This window comes from Leptonychotes weddellii, chromosome 12 (assembly GCF_054177405.1).
Source record: "Leptonychotes weddellii isolate Sample4059 chromosome 12, ASM5417740v2, whole genome shotgun sequence".
Lineage (NCBI taxonomy): Eukaryota > Metazoa > Chordata > Mammalia > Carnivora > Phocidae > Leptonychotes > Leptonychotes weddellii.
In genome coordinates, this window is record NC_138380.1 from 68,164,706 (window position 1) to 68,183,121 (window position 18,416).

The window sequence follows — 18,416 nt, forward strand, 5'->3', positions numbered from 1 at the left end:
GCCTGGGTGGCTCAGTTGGTTAAGCGACTGCCTTCGGCTCAGGTCATGATCCTGGAGTCCCGGGATCGAGTCCCGCATCGGGCTCCCTGCTCGGCGGGGAGTCTGCTTCTCCCTCTGACCCTCCTCCCTCTCATGCTCTCTGTCTCTCATTCTCTCTCTCTCAAATAAATAAATAAAATCTTTAAAAAAAAAAAAAGACTTTATAAAAGAGTGATTGCTAGATACGTCAAAAACTAATTAGGTATGCATAAAATAAGTCTAAATAAAATACATTCCAGTTTTCCTGGCTATCCTATCATACATAATATAGAATATATGGTAGATAATATGGTGTGAGAGTCAGCTCGGGAGTTAAGTAACCTAGATTTTAACCGTGGCTCTATTGTTCCTTACTGTGTTATCTTCAGCCAATTATATAACCTCTCTATACCTGAGTTTCCTGTCAAGTTTCATAATAGTTATATTTATAATCACAGGTCGTTTTGAGCACTGAATACATATAAATTCATGTGCCTGTCCCATCATGAGCAATAAATATCATTGGTTACTATTATTAGTATTACAATACTGATTAACTAGAGCCTATTTCACTGGCAACCAATTAAGCTGAAAACTGGCAGCCTTCAGCTCAAGACCAAAAAAAAGCTAGCTACCAGTAAAAGAGTGAACTGCATGGTTTATACTTATTTGCTGCTACTCATCAATCCCAGGTCACCTTGTCTGAAGAATCTAGATCCACAGTTTGTCACAGTCAAAATGAAAAGATTTTGTTCCCGAGATATTCTGATCGGTTGAAGCTTAATGTTACAATTCTTTTAAAAGTTCGTATCAAACACATAAAAGTTCTTCCTAAACTAAGGGGCAAATTTAGAATTTAATTTTTAAATGAACTGGAAATAAATGTAAGTGAAAGATGAGATTAACATTTCTTACTAAGGGGACAAAAATATCTTTTTTTTTCCTGCTTAAAGCTTTTATCTTTGTAACCTTTGAAGAAAAGTTTTTAATAGAACTTTAAAATCAGGATTATGTATCTATCTGACTGGAATAAAACTACCTTCAACAGGGCATAGAATGTCCTTGCAGATAATACAAATCACTATCTTAAGGAAAGATCACGGACATAGATTTCATTTTACTCTAAATATAAAATTGCAGTTGACAGCAAAATTCACACTGTGAGAATCCACATAGGATAAACAATTTATTTGTTGAAGAAACAACATATAAATTGCAGGGGAGAGGGGGGCGCCTGGGTGGCTCAGTCAGTTAAGCGTCTGCCTTCAGCTCAGGTCATGGTCCCAGGGTCCTGGGATCGAGCCCCGCATCGGGCTCTCTGCTCAACGGGAAGCCTGCTTCTCCCTCTCCCACTCCCCCTGCTTGTGTTCCCTCTCTCGCTGTTTATCTCTCCCTGTCAAATAAATAAGCAAAATCTTTAAAACAAAACAAAACAAAACTAGGCAGTCTGGGTGGCGCCTGGGTGGCTCAGTCGTTAAGCGTCTGCCTTCAGCTCAGGTCATGATCCCAGGGTCCTGGGATCGAGCCCCACATCGGGCTCCCTGCTCGGCGGGAAGCCTGCTTCTCCCTCTCCCTCTGCCCTGCCCCCAACTCATGCTCTCTCTCAAATAAATAAATAAAATATAAAATTTAAATTTAAAAAATTCTAAAAAATATAATAAATTGCAAAGGAGAATAAAAAAAGAAAGATATGAGGAAACCAACAGATTTTAGAAGAGACTTTTTAAAACTCATTAAAAAAACTTGAAATAGGCAAATTAAACTGCAGGGATACAAGCTCAGGTGATAAGACAATAAACAAAAGTGAGGAAATTATAACCATAAATGTCACAATACTACTTACAAGTCTATAAGAGGAGGAGGGAGGGGCTCGGGTTTGGGAAGTAGCACACAGAAGAGCTGGTCAAGCTCTATTTCTTGAATTGGATAGTGGTTATAGGGTATTCACCTTAGCAGTTTCTGTGCCAGTGTTATATTTTACAACTTAAAAAGGTTTTAGGGGCTCCTGGGTGGCTCAGTTAATCCTCTGCCTTTACCTCAGGTCATGATCCTAGGGTCCTGGGATCCAGCCCTGCATCGGGATCCCTGCTCAGCGGGGAGTCTGCTTCTCCCTCTGCTCCCACACCCCCACCCCCGTCAGGCTCCTTTGCATGCTCTCCCTCTCAAATAAATAAAATCTTTAAAATTTTTTTAAATTTAAAAATAATAAAAAGTTTTGAAAAAAATCACAATCTAAAAGTAGCTATTTCATATTTTTTATGCAAATGTATTCCTTTTCCCACATTCATACTCACACCCTTAAATAAATGCACTGCACCTGAGTTTCACAAATAAAGGTTCTATGACACCTGAGCAGAGTTATTTACTAGATTGGTATCTAGCCATTGTTTAAATCTGGCCTAATGATTTTTTTTTAAGATTTTATTTATTTATTTGAGAGAGAAACAGAGAGACCACAAGCTGGGTGAGGGGCAGAGGAAATCTCAAGAAGACTCCTTGCCCCAACAAGGAGCACCATGCAGGGCTCAATCCCATAACCCCAAGATCACGACCTGAGCTGAAATCATGAGTCAGATGCTTAATGGGCTGTGCCACCCAGGCACCCCGATCTGGCATAATGATTTTGATTTTATATCATCAAAAGGATTAGAGTTTTGTCTTGATTTCATATACCCTTCATTTATTTCACTTCCAAAAGAAAAGCACAAGGGCACCTAGGTGGTGCAGTCCATTCAGCGTGGGATTCTTGGTTTCGGCTCAGGGTCATGATCTCAGGGTCGTGAGATGGAGCCCTGGGTGGGGCTCCATGCTCAGTGCACTCAGCATGGAGTCTGCTTGAGATTCTCCTCCCCTTTCTCTCTGCCCCTCCCACATGTGCTCTCTCTCTCGCCCTCGCTCCCTCTAAAATAAATAAATCTTAAAAAAAAAAAAAAAAAACCCAGCACTCTTCGGAAAGGCATTATGGGCTTAATTTTATTCCTCTGAAATTCTTATGTTGAAGTCCTAACCCCCCAGTATCTCCAATTGTAACTGTACTTGAAGACATAGTCTTTAAAGAAGTAATTAAGTTAAAATGAGGTTGTTAGAGTAGGCCCTAGTCCAACACAAAGAATCGTCTGTTTAAGGAGAAGAAATTAGAGGGCTCCTGGGTGGCTCAGTCAGTTGGGCTTCTGCCTTCGGTCATGATCCCAGGGTCCTGGGATTGAGTCCCGCATCGGGCTCCCTGCTCAGAGGGGAGCCTGCTTCTCCCTCTCCCTCTACCTCTCTCCTCCTCATGTGCTCTCTCTCTCTCTCTCAAATAAATAAAAAAGAAGAAGAAGAAATCAGAGCACAAACACACACAGAGGGAAAACCTTGTAAAGGCGTAAGGAGAAGAAGGCACCATCTACAAGCCTCCGAGGAGACCAACCCAGCTAACACCTCAGTCTTGGCCTTCTGGCCTCCAAAATTTAAAGAAAATACATCTCTGTTGTTTAAGCCACTCTGTGGTACTTTGTAATGGCGGCCTTAGCAAAATAATACAGAAGGTAAAAAAAATTTTTTTTGAAAAAGTAGTAGAAAGAAGAGGAAAAATATGAAATGCTACAATTTTAGCTCCTAATGTATAGTGAAAAGAAAAGCGTAAGAAAATTCTGAGTCATTGGTAAAGAAAAGAGAACTAACAGATTCCATGTAAGAAGAAACACCCCAAAGAGCGAAACACAAAGGGCAAGACACAAGAGAACCAGCAGGAAAATAACTGGCTACTAACTGAATTGATGGGGCAGGATTCAGAGCTTTCAATGTGGTTCCTGGAAAAAACCCAGAGGAGAATTTTGAGTTAGATTTTTAAAAGGACTAGAAACAAATGGAGGTGATGGGTGAGATCCAAGTGGTCTTCTTGAAGGGAGAAACGTCTTCTGGCCCAAAGGTTTGAATGAAGTTTGGATTTATTATTTCCCTGGTTTAATAGGCTTGGGGGGTTAGGCAAACCATCAACCAAGAAAACGCAATTCTCAGACTAGAAAATCAGCAAAGATTGTGCAGAACATCAGAGCTCTAGGTGTTATATATACCCGTGTTGTCTAATGATCTCAGAGTGGAGTAAGCTTTGTTGATGAAGTTCAAGTCTCCTGAAAAGGGATATTACTGTAGCAACAGAAGATAGCTTTTTGCTAGGTCTGCCCTCCACGCTCATATATGCATTTCATTATTCCACTGACAGGTATAAATGGAAATCGATAGTGAAATGACTGTTTCTTTTGCTCTTTAATTTAACAAAAGAATAAGATATACTCTGCATTCAGAAAAGCATCCTACAAAATAAGGAAGTGAAGCCAAATAAACAGGGAAGAGAACAGAAGCCCAGAGATTCTAAATCTCAGTAATTTTTTCCAATTCCAAACAAAATGGCACCATTCTCCTATGTCATACTGGAAAAATCCTGACATCCTTTCTGCAGTAAGACAGTGCAATACATCAACCAACCATTCAGCCAGCCAGTCTTAATAAATTTAGAGTAACTTTCTGGAAGTACTGGTATAATTATTATAATTAGTTCACTTATAAAAATTAACAGATTTTGTTTTAAGTCTTTATCAGAGATGTCTATACATGATATAGAAATCTTGCTTACTATACTGCAGGTTATGTATGATAGCAACTATAAAAAAATTAAAATATAAATATGTGCATAGGACAAAACAATACTAAAAGGACATACAACAAAATGAAAACAAAGTTTACCTCAGTGATGAATTTAAGGGTGATTTTTCATTTTCCCCCCAATTTTCTCTCCTTTAAGTTTACTAAAATGAGTCTGTGTCAAATTTATATTCAGAAAAAGAAAGCAAATATATATAAATGGCATTATAATTCTTATAAAGCAAAACAGGTAGTCCGACACTGTTTAGAAGAAAATAAACACATGGTTAAAACATCATACTATACAATGGGCCTAAAGAAACCCCTGGGTGTGATTTGGTCTCACATGTCCTCAGATGACATCATCAGTAGACTGGACAAAAATATACATTCCTATGCCTATAACTGGAAGAGGCTTTTATTTACAAGTCACCTTTTCAGAGCTTACCTGACAAGAACCAGTGTCCTGCGATTTCTCTCACCACGGATTTAAAAACCCCCGGGGCTTTCTCTGTAGACCTAATAAATTTACCACTTTACCAGGGAAATGTCTTTTTCAACTGAATGCAAAGTCATGTATCCACCCTGGACCCAAAATTTTACCTCTTGTTTCTCAGGGCTAGCCTTAAAGGCAAATTCAGAAATTATTTTCTGTGACATATTCTAAAAAAGAACCCCTTGTGCTACATTAATCCCATAAAACCTAACTCCAACAATTCCTACAGTACACTAAGAATTCTTTCTCTGATAACTAAAGGTTTTTATTCACAAGTGGGTGATACACTTTCTTGAAGAATTCTGAAATATAAAAACCCCAAGACTGTTCATTAGAAGTATCAATGAAAATTAAAATCAGAATCAGTATTTTAAAAATTCTCAAAAAATTTCCCCCAGAGGAAAACAATTTTACTTAACTTTTTTTTTATTATGTTATGTTAATCACCATACATTACATCATTAGTTTTTGATGTAGTGTTCCATGATTCATTGTTTGCGTATAATACCCAGTGCTCCATGCAGTACGTGCCCTCTTTAATACCCATCACCAGGCTAACCCATCCCCCCACCCCCTCCCCTCTAGAACCCTCAGTTTGTTTCTCAGAGTCCATAGTCTCTCATGGTTTGTCTCCCCCTCCGATTTCCCCCCCTTCATTCTTTCCTTCCTGCTATCTTCTTCTTTTTTTTTTTTTTAACATATAATGTATTATTTGTTTCAGAGGTACAGGTCTGTGATTCAGTTTTACTTACTTTAACTTCCACCGTCTTCCCTCCATGTTCAACGTGTCTCTCTACGTATTCAGAGGACAGCAAATCGCTGTAACAAACAGAAATGATGATTAAAGAGGACCTTGAAAATGTAAATCATCTGAAAATTGCCAAGTTTACACATACCAGCTTTATGATTCTTTAGCTCATTCTTTAAAACAAACAAAAAAAACTGTATAGGTCTCTTTCTCTCTCTCGTTCTCTCTCATTCTCTCTCTTTCTCTCTCTCTCTCACACACACACACACACACACACACACCCTAGTACTTCTAAAAAAAGTATGAGGTTAAATCACCTGTCACCCCATTGCTTGCCAGAGCTTATTCCTCTGACCTAGTTCAGTTCTAGGAAACTATCATAAGCTCACCATTATTTGCAAGACATCTCATTCTTCCCATTTTTACTTTAGCTTTTATAAAATAGTTCTGATTTGCTATCACACTCTACCATTTTTAATGTGTGATATATTAATCTAACAAAATATTCCTCTCTGGGCGCCTGGGTGGCTCAGATGGTTAAGCGTCTGCCTTCGGCTCAGGTCATGATCCCGGGGTCCTGGGATCGAGTCCCGCATCGGACTCCCTGCTAGGCGGGGAGCCTGCTTCTCCCTCTGCCTCTCTCTCTCTCTCTCTGACTCTCATGAATAAATAAATAAAACATTAAAAAAAAAAAAGCTTTAAAAAAAAATATTCCTCTCTATCACGAAAACATTAAAAGGGAGCAAAGAAATATAGAAGAAATGAGAAGGAATATGCCTTGAGCATTTTTAAATAATCTTTTTTGAAATCTCTCCTAAACAACCTTCTTGTACCATTTAAAAATGTTTACATTGTCTTAAATATGCTTCCCTTTAATTCCACAGATGTGAAAAAATTCCCCTTTTAATGGTGGTGCCTCGAGACACAACTTCCATAAGTCTTAAAGTCTTAAGATTTTTAAAGCACTGGGCGCCTGGGTGGCTCAGTTGGTTAAGCGACTGCCTTCGGCTCAGGTCATGATCCTGGAGTCCTGGGATCAAGTCCCGCATCCGGCTCCCTGCTCAGCGGGGAGTCTGCTTCTCCCTCTGACCCTCCTCCCTCTCATGCTCTCTGTCTCTCATTCTCTCTGTCTCAAATAAATAAATAAAATCTTTAAAAAAAAAAAAAGATTTTTAAAGCACTAAAATATAAATAAAATTAACATCATTAAATAAAAATAATTATGAAGCTATGCATTTCTTTTTTTAAGATTTTATTTATTTATTTGAGAGAGAGTGCAGAGTGAGAGAGAGACAGCGCAAGCAGGAGGTAAGGGCAGAGGGAGAGGGAGAAGCAGGCTCCCCACTGAGCAGAGAGCCCGACATGGGGCTCAATCCCAGGGCCCTGGGATCATAACTTGAGCGAAGCAGACTCTGAACCAACTGAGCCCCAAAACTTAAATTTCTAAATTTACTCCATCAATAGATGTTCAGCCAACTAAAAAATCTTTTTCACAGTGCTCTGAAGTTCACCATGCCAAAAGTATCCCAATCATTTAAAAAATGTGAATTTCTGGGGCACCTGGGTGGCCCCAGTGGGTTAAGCATCCAACTCTTCTCCCTTGATTTCGGCTCCAGTCAGGACCCAAGGTCGTGAGATTGAACCCTGTATCGGGCTCCATGCTGGGTGTGGAGCCTACTTAAGATTATTTCTTTCTTCTCCCTCTGTCCCTCCCCACACCCTCACCCTGCTCTTGCATGCGCACACGCTCCCTCTTTCTCTCTTAATCTGAGTGCATAGGCCTGCCATGATAAGCACCATGCCTACACTTGCTTGAACAGTAAACAGAATGATCAAGCATATGTTATATTAACGCAGGCACCATAATCAATTTCCTACAGTATCTGATCCCTACATTACCATTTAGGAAATCTATAACTATAGTCTAACTCCTTGTTTCATTTATCTTTGGAATACATTTTCCTAATGATGTTATGGGGGAGCAAGATGCAGAAGACACAACTAAAAGTGGCTTAAATAATTTATAATTTGTTTATAGGACATTTTTATCTTATTTCTTGTTAGAAATTCCAGGACAGGTGTAATGTGAATTTGCTTCTGCTAATCTCCAGGTCTGTTAGATGAATAAATTTGAAGTTTACAAAATAAATGCAAACACTTCTAAGATGTTTTAAATATAGATAAGTAACTAGCAAACAAATTTTGTTAGATGTGGCAGAATGCATAGGATGGGTAAGTATAGCTAAGAAGATCATGTATGCATTACACATTGATAGAAAGGGATGGGTGACCAAATGATATCTAATATTCATGAAGCACCTGGGTAATAAATGTTCATGATATAATAAATACACAAAAGATACTAAATATCCAGGATACACTATACATAAATACTATTTATGACTTTTTAATTCAATCACCTATTGGTGACACAGAGGGCTTCTCAACTTCCACAGTACTGACACTTTGGGCCAGATAATTCCTTGTCTTGGGGAGTATCTTACACACTGCAGCAGGTTTAGCAGCATCCCTGGCCTCTACCCACTAGGTGCCAATTGCATCACACAGACACACCAGTCATGACTCTCAACAATGTCTCCACACATTGCCAATGTAGACTCGGGGGTAAAACTGCTTTGGTTAATAAACTCTGCTGACACCCATTTCTGCCCCACGTTTTCTTTGCCCAAAAAACACAAATAGAATTCATGACTGTTCATCAAGCTAACCGGCAATTTACAGCTCCCGACCAAGCCTACTTATCTCTGTGTCACTCAGAACCAGAAAATGGGTGTCATTAGCTTGAACTACCTTCCACCTATGGAGCTTGCCCAAACCTCCACTCTGGTCCTTGAAAGCACATCATCAGCAGGGAGGGCAGATGCAGCAGAGAGAGAAGCAGAACTTAGGAACACCGCGTACCCCAGGTTTAGCTGGAGGGATCCTTCCATCCAACTTGCACCCTATACTAAGGTTGCTAACCCACCCATTTCTTCCTTCTTGCTTCTCACCACGTCCTTCAAATTAATTTAGCAAACCATGTGACTTGAAGATTTTAATTTGGTCTGTGGGGGCTAGCTTGCCTGGTAGTATACTTGTGAGCTACTACCTATTACATCAAAGTAATTTCCCACCAGACATCCGGGCAGTTCCAGAGTTAGTTGGTGTGCTGGCTCAGCACATGGACGTGACCAGACATAAGTTCACCTTCTGCTCCGCCACCAACACGGTGAGTGACCTGTCCTCCTCACTGCAATTCTAAGCATCTCACGTAGGTAAAAAATATCCCAAGGTAGAAAAGCCCTGAATTTCTTTAAAGGAATCCGTAAACTCTTCACAAAAAGCCCCTAGCATCCATCTTCTCAAGTATGTCTTGCCAGAATTACCTTACTGGGCCTCACCAAAACAACTCCTTTGACCATGCCTTTGAACAATCAAGTTTTCCTTCTCCAGAGCCTTGCATGAACATCATGAGTACTCAGAGCTGAACAATGTTCAGGGGAAGGAGGGTGGTGGAGAGAAGAGCTATTGTGCAGCCAGCCAACAGTTGTCTTTCTTTTCTTGTCTGTCTTTCTTTCCTTCTTTCTTTCTTTCTTTTTCTTGTCTGTCTTTCTTTCTTGTCTTGTCTTTCTTTCTCTTTCTTTGCCTTTCTTCTTTCTTTCTTTCTCTTTCTTTTCTTTCTTCTTTCTTTCTCTTTCCTTCTTTCTTTCTTGCCTTTCTTCTTTCTTTCTTTCTTGTCTTTTTTCTTTCTTGCCTTTCTTTCTTTCTTGCCCTTTTTTTCTTTTCTTCTCATTGGGATATGAGATAGTATTTCACAAATTTCAAAGGACTTCTAACAAAAGTGAAGCTGCATGACAGAAATCTGCCTCGAGCAAAACATGTCACAGTTCCAGCATCCACATCTTGCCCAGTTACCCACAGCCATACCCTACACAGGAGAGGTACCAGCCAAATGTTTGCGAAGGATTGGCTCCCAACCTTGTATGGGTCTCAACTTCCCAGAAGTGGGGGAGGAAATGTGCCATACACAGGCAGTGTTTATTAGCAGAACCAACTATTATTCCCTCTCTTGGGAATCTGAACAAGTAAATTCACAAAAAATTCATTCAAGGAAAGAGAGGCAGAGAGTCAAAAATGAGCAGACACTTGAAAGAAATGGAGGTGTGCCAGTGGGGAATACCAGAGCAAAAGCCCCCAAATCTCTGCTGCTCAGGTCCTGGGATCCAGAACAGCCCATCCCTGATGCTGAGTATCTGTGGGATCCTTTCTCCATCAGTCACATGAGTAAATCCCCATCATTGGAGCTAGTTTGAGCGAGATTAAAAGCAAATAGGTATAATATCATTTAGAGAAGTCATAGTGGTAGTAGAAATAATAACAATAATTTTTAAAAAACAACTTTTGAGTCTTCCAGGTTTGAAAAGTTCAAGGGAATATTTTCCTTTGAATTATAAAATCTAGGAATTAAGAGAGTATGAGTCACCACACGAATATAATTACAGCAAAGAAAACCCTCTGCTCAGGAATTATGCAGCTATTTTAATCAAGCTTCTACACCTACAAGTAGTGTTGGAAAGGGCTCCATGTAATTTAAACTAAAAACAGCCCAGCCAATTGGGTTTTGTTTGTTTGCAGTATTGTGGAAGTCTGCTAAGTATTGTTATTTTAATTATTAGGCTGAAAAACCTTCTATTTAAAATGTCACTCTTCCTCTACTGAAGATAAAATCTTTACTACCATCTACTTAGAACCTAAGCAAATTTTCTTGAAGCCTCCTAAGGTAGAGATAATCAAAATCACCTTAAGTTCTTTTCCTTAGATTGTCATTGTTTATTTGTTAAGTAGGGATCTACTTAAATAATTTCAAGTGTACGAAAATGGGGGATGATCTCCTTAACATTGAGAATTTTTATTTTACTGTAAATTGATAAGGTAGAATTTACTCCATGTTAACTAACAGCTTACTCAAAACTGATGTGTGAATCCTTACTTGTGAATTTTCAAAGATGAAAGTGAAAATCATTTTCAATCAAATTCTAAAGGCCACTTGTTTTATGAAGAAAGTAAGGAGATGTTTTTAAAATTAGAAATGTATTCTGAGGCCTTTTTTTCATTCACATGCCATAATAAGCCTGGTGTAAGCAAAACAAACACAATGTAAACATTCTCAGTCGTAATAATGATTACTCTTTGTCTAGCAGACAACTGTCATGAATCAGAGGCAGCTGGTTTAGTACAAAGATGCTGGAGCTTAAAAACAAAACTAATTATTTTGATTTCCTATCCAAACTCTGCCATTTACTTGCTGTGTGACCTTGGTCAAGTTATTTAATCTCTATGACATAATTTGCCCATGTCTAAAATGGAGATAATATGAAGTTGGTAGGTATTAAACCGGAACGTAGATGAAATCCCTCCCGCATCCTGATTTCAATCACTCCAACCCCCATTCACCATCTCCTATCCATCTTTCCCTAGAACTTTCACTGTAACTATTTGAAGACTTTTTTTTTTTTTAAAGATTTTATTTATTTATTTGACAGAGAGAGAGATAGTGAGAGCAGGAACACAGCATGGGGAGTGGGAGAGGGAGAAGCAGGCTTCCCGCAGAGCAGGGAGCCCGATGTGGGGCTCGATCCCAGGACCCTGGGATCATGGCCTGAGCCGAAGGCAGACGCTTAACCAACTGAGCCACCGAGGCGCCCCCTATTTGAAGACTTTTAAACCATGAACCCTACCTACCACTTTTTCACTGTCCTACCCTCCCTCCTGTCCACCTAATTGAGTTTATCTTCCATGCCCTGTCATGATAATCACTCCCTTGTATACACTCAAAACTTCCTTAATCCTCTCACTCTGCTCTCTCCACTATGCTCACTTGGCCAAAACTCAACTATGAGAAAAGTTAACTCTTCTCATAATCAGTCTGTCCTCGAAAAGCAGAAGATCCTGAATGGTGACACGATGAACTTATGACAATTATCAAGTGGTCCCCCTTAGCACAACACTGCCCATAAATCCAATAAATTTTCCTAGTCAATTTACTCTAAGAAGATCTTCCCAAACTTTTCTCCTCAAAGTATTCCTTCACGGTCACTGATGTTGATGATCTCAATTCTGTACTCACTGAGAAAATAGAAACAGAAAAAGACCACTTCATCTTTCCAATTGACACAGCAACTGGCACCCCTGTTTCTGAACTAGTCTCTCCAAGGATGTGAAAGAGGCATCTTAAACTCAACATGGCTACTGCATAACTCTCTCAGCAAAATCCCAATATTCAATTCTGCCTTCAAAATAGTAATACATTTACAGTAAAGAAAACTGGGGCACCTTAATCAAGGGATCAGTAAACATCATCAATAATGGAAGAAACCAAAATCTTGTGCTCCTGAAGTAATACACTGAGAAGGACGCATCATTTATAGTAGCCCCACTAAAAACACCAAAGGAAGAAACAAATGAATGAAGAAACCTGAACCAGCATTAGATTTTCAAAAAATAGCCTCAGAGCAAAGATCTAATTGAAGGTACTGTGAGTAAAATGTGACCTCGGGGTCAAGATCGAATCAAAGGATATGGCTGTAAGACCCTTTGCTAAGACCTCAGAAAGACATAAGGCTGCTTTGCCTGGACTATATCATCTATATAAAAGAGTTTCTAAGATTCTCAAAGGCCTGCCTACCAGATCCTCAGCTACACAAAAGAGTTTCTAAGAATCTTAAAGGCACTGTCTCATAGCATCTTACCTCAAAGTCCAAAATAAGGACGGGTCTATCCCAAAAAGATGGGTGGCTGTGGTTTTGTTCAAATGGGGTAAATCCCAATGAATTCACATAGAACCCACCAATGGAACAGCCACCAGCTTGAGTCAAAATGGACAGTCAATTCAGATTTTTTACAGTCAGGAAGCAGACCTAGAAAGATACTTACGTTAAGGCCTAGCCCCATTTCTTAGGGAAAAGCAACAGTGACTCAAAGACTACAGCCAACAACCACAGGCAATCACTCCCAGGAAGCAGAATAGAGCCTTAACCACATATTCCCTTTCCCCAAAACAGGGGAAGCTGGTGACATACACCTGGCTGAATATCAGAATTTCAATGGACTGGTGAAAGCTAGGTTCCTCCTATTTCCTCCCTTTTTAAACAAGAGTATTCATTGCAGTCATCCTGTCCTTATCTCTCCTTTGTAACTCGAGTGTGTGTAGGACATATAACTTGTCTTTCTAGTTCAAGAGTCTGTACCTGCATCACGTCATCTAAGAAGTGGACTGAACCCCAGGACCTGATTCAGATGATGAGAACCTGAGCCCTGAGTTTGAGCCTGATACTATAATGGAATGAGATTTTTCAGGAGTGTATGGAGGAATTTACCGCATTTGCATTTGTGAGAAATATAAATAATTTGTGGTGCAAGGATGGACTGTGGTTATTTAAAGATGGCGACAAATTCTTTGTCACTCTTCTTACAGCCAAGTGGAGACCATTTCTCCTCCCCTTGAATCTGAGCTGGCCCTGTAGCAAATATAATGAGGCAGAAGTGATATTGTGTAACATGTGAGCTTCCCAGCTTCTACTTCCATGCTTGTACAATTCTCCATCTTTGAATCTCTGAATCCAGCTGTCATGCCCCAAAAAAGCCTAAGCAAGCACATAATAAGATGCTTGTAGAGAAGAACCAGAGTCCCTAGCTGACAGCCCCAGCTGAATTCCCAGCCAACACTGGCACCAATTTCCAACCATGGGATTGAGGCCGTTCTGGATTCTCCAGATTTAACAGTGGCCCCAGCTATTACTACAGGAAGCAGAGCTTCCCAGTCAACCGAAAAAATTATACAAAATAATACACTAAGGCAATAGGCTGGTCATGTCTGCTTATTCTAACCATTCAGTAATTGTTAATGGTGTACAAAACTAACATCATGTTTTCCTTGGAACAGGCTCCAAATGAGCCCAATGTAACTTACTTTGGGTAATATAAATACAAAAGTATCATAAAAGTTTCAAATATGAGTATAATCCATCCAGTAAAATAGGGAAAAGCTCCATCGAGTCACGATGGAAAATTAGAGATTTTGTTTCGTTTCAAAACTTTTCAGAAGAACAGAATTAGGAAAATGGAAGATTTAAGAATTCAAATTTCAGGGGCGCCTAGGTGGCTCAGTCGGTTAAGCGTCTACCTTCGGTTCAGGTCACGATCCCAGGGTCCTGGGATCGAACCCCACATTGGGCTCCCTGCTTGGCGGGAACCCTGCTTCTCCCTCCCCCACTCCCCCTGCTTGTGTTCCCTCTCTCACTGTGTCTCTCTCTGTCAAATAAATAAATAAAATCTTTAAAAAAAGAATTCAAATTCCATTATCTTATATAAGAGGTATAAGAAATTAGAAGCTTAGAAAAAAAAAAATGCTCTTCCAATTCTCTCCACTTTATGCATTCCTCCTCCCATTTCATCTTATCTTTTGTTTTCTTACTCATGTAGCCAAAAATTAGCCTCCAGATCCTCTTTGAAAACTAATGTCTTTGCTGAGAATCCTCACTACAGAAAATGGATAAATGTCCTGGCTCTTCATATCAGTGAGAATTAATCATCCATTCTTCAGCCCCAGTTTGTGCCAGAACTGTTGTCTATATCCTCAATATGTAATAACTAGTATTTAAAATTCTTATTTTGTTTAAACTAAACTAAAGGGAAACAACAAAAATAAAAGCTTACTTAAGATCTGCCTTGTGGATGAAAGATTCATTTTGCTCCTTTCCAAATTATAAATATGACAATTCCTTCTTGCTTATGAACATACAAGGGATTTTCTTTCTACCCTGTGCCTAACGGTGGGGCTATTTTAGTTAGGCTCTACTGAGGAAGTCATAATCTGATAAAAATTTTCAAGCAGCTTTCTGTGTATATCAGAACTAAGGCATTTAGACTAAATGTGATTAGGTCACAGTTGAGTTGGGCACTATTATTAATATTCCTCTTTTTATAGACTCCTTATTCCTACTAAGGCAAAGCCTGGCTTTGCCCCAGAATCACAGGATTTTTGTTTTAAATTGCCTGGGAACCACCCTCAACCCACCTACCAAGTCGAAGTCTCCTAGGTATCTCCTGACATACAAAAAATGTTACCAGGGCATAGAAGCATAATCAAATTAAGTCTACAAATAGTCTAGTAAAATTTTATTAATATAACAGTATGTTGGTATATTCTGATCACTGTGACTCATTACCACACTGAAAGTCAAAGATACTAGGGAACACATTGCAGCAAAGCAATAAAAAGCAGTCTCTGGTGAATCTTACGGCACATTATCAACAGAGGGAGACATGAAAGCCAAATCAAGAACTAATTTTTTAAAAAGAAAATTGACAGAATTACTCCAAAACTTACTTAGATTTCCAAGAGCATCCTAGAAATGAAAGGTTTTGGTATTTTTAAAAAGCTGTAGTTCTTAGATGTTGTTCAAATAAAGTACATTAAAGATTTCCATTTTTATAATATTACTTGAAAATCATACTCAACAAGGTAGAGCTTGCCTCAAATTCTCTATTGCTATCTGCCTAATCAGCATTTTTACCATCTTTGTCTCCTTCCCCTCCACATCCATATGCTGGAGATAAGACCACATCCCTCAGCCAGACTCCATTGTCAGAAATAAAGAGCTCAGTGCTAAAAGTGAGACTGTTCCCCACCCCTTCCTATGTGACCTCATAAGCTGGAGTCTAGTGGGAGTCCCAATTCTGCCTGTTCCTAGCAAGACAGCATCTACCTACCATCAACCCACACAGCCTCATCATGGTCATATGCTCTCAAAATCATTACGGTTAACCTAATTAGGGCTATTATCCTAGTTCATGTCTGTTACCTAATGTCTGTTAGGTTCCCAAATCATCCCTCATCTTCAGATCTCTAATCCCCATACGGCTCTGTCCCCTCATCCCACCACTCCCCAGCTCCAGATGCCCTTTGATGATGCCCTCTGGAATTCACAAACTGCCACTACCAAAATCTCCAATCTCTTCCTTGAACACTTCCTTCACCATCTCCCTCTGAGAATCAGTTCTCCATTGCAGAAACTGCTTTTCCTGCACCCATTTAAGTGGGGGCTCTACATCATAACTAAGGGGATCCCATGAAGAGAGGGGAAAGACATCCTCCATGTTTCTCATTGCCATGTCATACCATTCTCACACATATCACTAAAAATCACCCCTCTTTGTATCTCCTATCATCAGACTATCACTGATCCTTACAGCAATTTATTGATTCCTGGTCACTTTCCCTCACTCCCTGAAGATTTTAGCTTCTAGTTTATGATCACATACTCAAACACTACTCCTGTTGCAATTATTGGTGATTTTGATATTTACCTAGGTGAACCTTGTAATTCTTCTCAGCTCCTTGACCTCATCTCCTCTAATGATCTTCTCCATTCTTTTACCTACTATATTCTCAATTCCAAGGCTCTCACTCTCTGACCAACTTCTGTCCTAGGCTTTCTCCTTCAATACCCCATTTCAGTTTTTTGACCCCAATGAGACCTAATCCACTGAACTTGCTACCATTTCACCATCCCTCACCTCCCTCATGTCTCATACCTTTCCCTGCTCAGCTTCAATTCAATCTTAATATTTACTGCTTTGTAAATTTCCCTACCCATCTCCTAACACATGATTCTTTCTTGGCTAAACCAATGCCAGTTTAAAAAAGCTCTAGAGGCACCAGGCCTACTCAGTACAACTGAATGAAGCTGAAGAACAGTCTATCATCATGTAGACTGTGTTCACGTTACAGTGATGAACACTAACCTCGATGGGTCCCCTAAAACACTCTGGCAATCATATTTTATTTTCCTAGGACATTTACTCTCCCAACTGTGCCACAATACCTTTTCATACCTTCTCTCTTTCTCTTTCAAACCTTCAAAGTCTATTTTGAGAAGATGACTTTGCTGCCTATCAAAAGATAAGTTCCAAAGATTCCCACCACATCTCTGCACCTACCACCATCTGCACTCATGCTCAGACTTCCCTCCTGTTCTAGGGATTAGCTGGCCAGGTAATTATCCAAAGTCAATCCCCCTATTCATGCACCATAATCCATCCCTTCTTGCCTACCCAGGGACACGGCACCAGATATTATTCCCTCCTGCGTCATCAAATTCTCCCTCTCTATTAGATCTTTTCCGTCACCATATAAACTTTGTTAGTTCTCCCATTTACAAAAACAAACAAATAAAAGAATTCTTAACATCATTTCCCTGTCCAACTGCCGCTACATTTCTGTCAATTAAGCAAAACCACTCAAGAGAATTACCCATAGTTAGTATCTTCCTTTCTCCCCCTCTTATCTCTTGAACCCATCTAATCAGATTTTTACCCCCCCCACTTCACTAAAACTGCTCTTATCAAAGTCACTCATTACCTACCTCCATCTTGTTAAATCTAATGGTTGATTCAGTCTTCATCTTACTTGACCTGTAAGCAGCATTTGACACAGCTGATCACCCTTCCTCTTGGAAATATTTCCTTAGATTTCCTACCAGGCACTACTCTTTCCCAGTTTTTCTCCTACTTCTCTTGCTGCTTCTTCTCAATCTTCTTTGCTAGTTTCTTCCCATTTCCCCAATCTTTAAATAATGTAGTGGCTGCAGGGCTCAGTCCTTGGTCCATTTTTCTTTTTATACTCACTCCCTTGGTGAGCTTATCTAATGACTTCTGTTAAATAACAAGTATATGTTGATGACCCTCAGATTTATGTCTCCAGTTTAGAATTCTCCTCTGAACTTCAGAATCATATTTCTAACCACATGGTCAATATCTCTTCCTTAACAAATAAGCATATCACACTTAACTATATCCAGATTTGAGTTCCTGATCTTGCTTGACAAATGTGATTTTCCTATAGTCTTCCCATTTTCATAATAGCTACTTCATATTTCCAGTTACCCTGGCCAAAAACCAAGGTGTGATCACTGACTCCTCAATTTCTCTTGTATCCCATATCCAAGTGATTATGTCACTTCTGTTTTCAAAATATATCCAGAATATGACCACGTCCATTGCCACCACCCTGGTCTGAATCACCATGATATCTTGCCTAGATTATTGTAATACTTAAGATCTATCTGTCAACCTGTCAATATTTTCCTAATCATTTGTGTGAAGAATATCACAGTCCCTTCTTTAGAGAGAACACAGATTAATAGGCTTTAATATCCACTGGTAATGATGGTCAATTATTGCCCTCTTTTTTAATTGAAGTATAATTAACATACAGTAGTATATTAGTTTCAGGTGTACAACATATTGATTTGATAACTTGATCTATTACTCAATATTCACCACAATAAGTGTAGTCACCATCTGTCATTATACAACAGTGTTATAATATTATTCACTATATTCCCTCTGCTATATTTATCATTTCCATGACTTATTTTATAATTGCGATTTTGTACCTCTTAATCCCCTTTACCTATTTCACCCATCCTCCCACCCACCTCTCCTCCGGCAACCACCAATTTGTTCTGT

General features: G+C 39.4%; 1 protein-coding gene across 18 annotated transcripts in view; it reads right to left on the minus strand.

Annotated features, from left to right (window-relative positions):
- Window positions 1-18,416, minus strand: part of ADAM22 (ADAM metallopeptidase domain 22) — a 201,465-nt gene that overhangs the window by 89,210 nt on the left and 93,839 nt on the right. For all 18 annotated transcript variants that reach the window (XM_081800597.1, XM_081800596.1, XM_081800589.1 and 15 more), the window contains exon 4: window positions 5,890-5,956. In XM_081800597.1, the coding sequence (XP_081656723.1) occupies window positions 5,890-5,956 (67 nt within the window). The remainder of the gene's footprint in view (window positions 1-5,889; window positions 5,957-18,416) is intronic.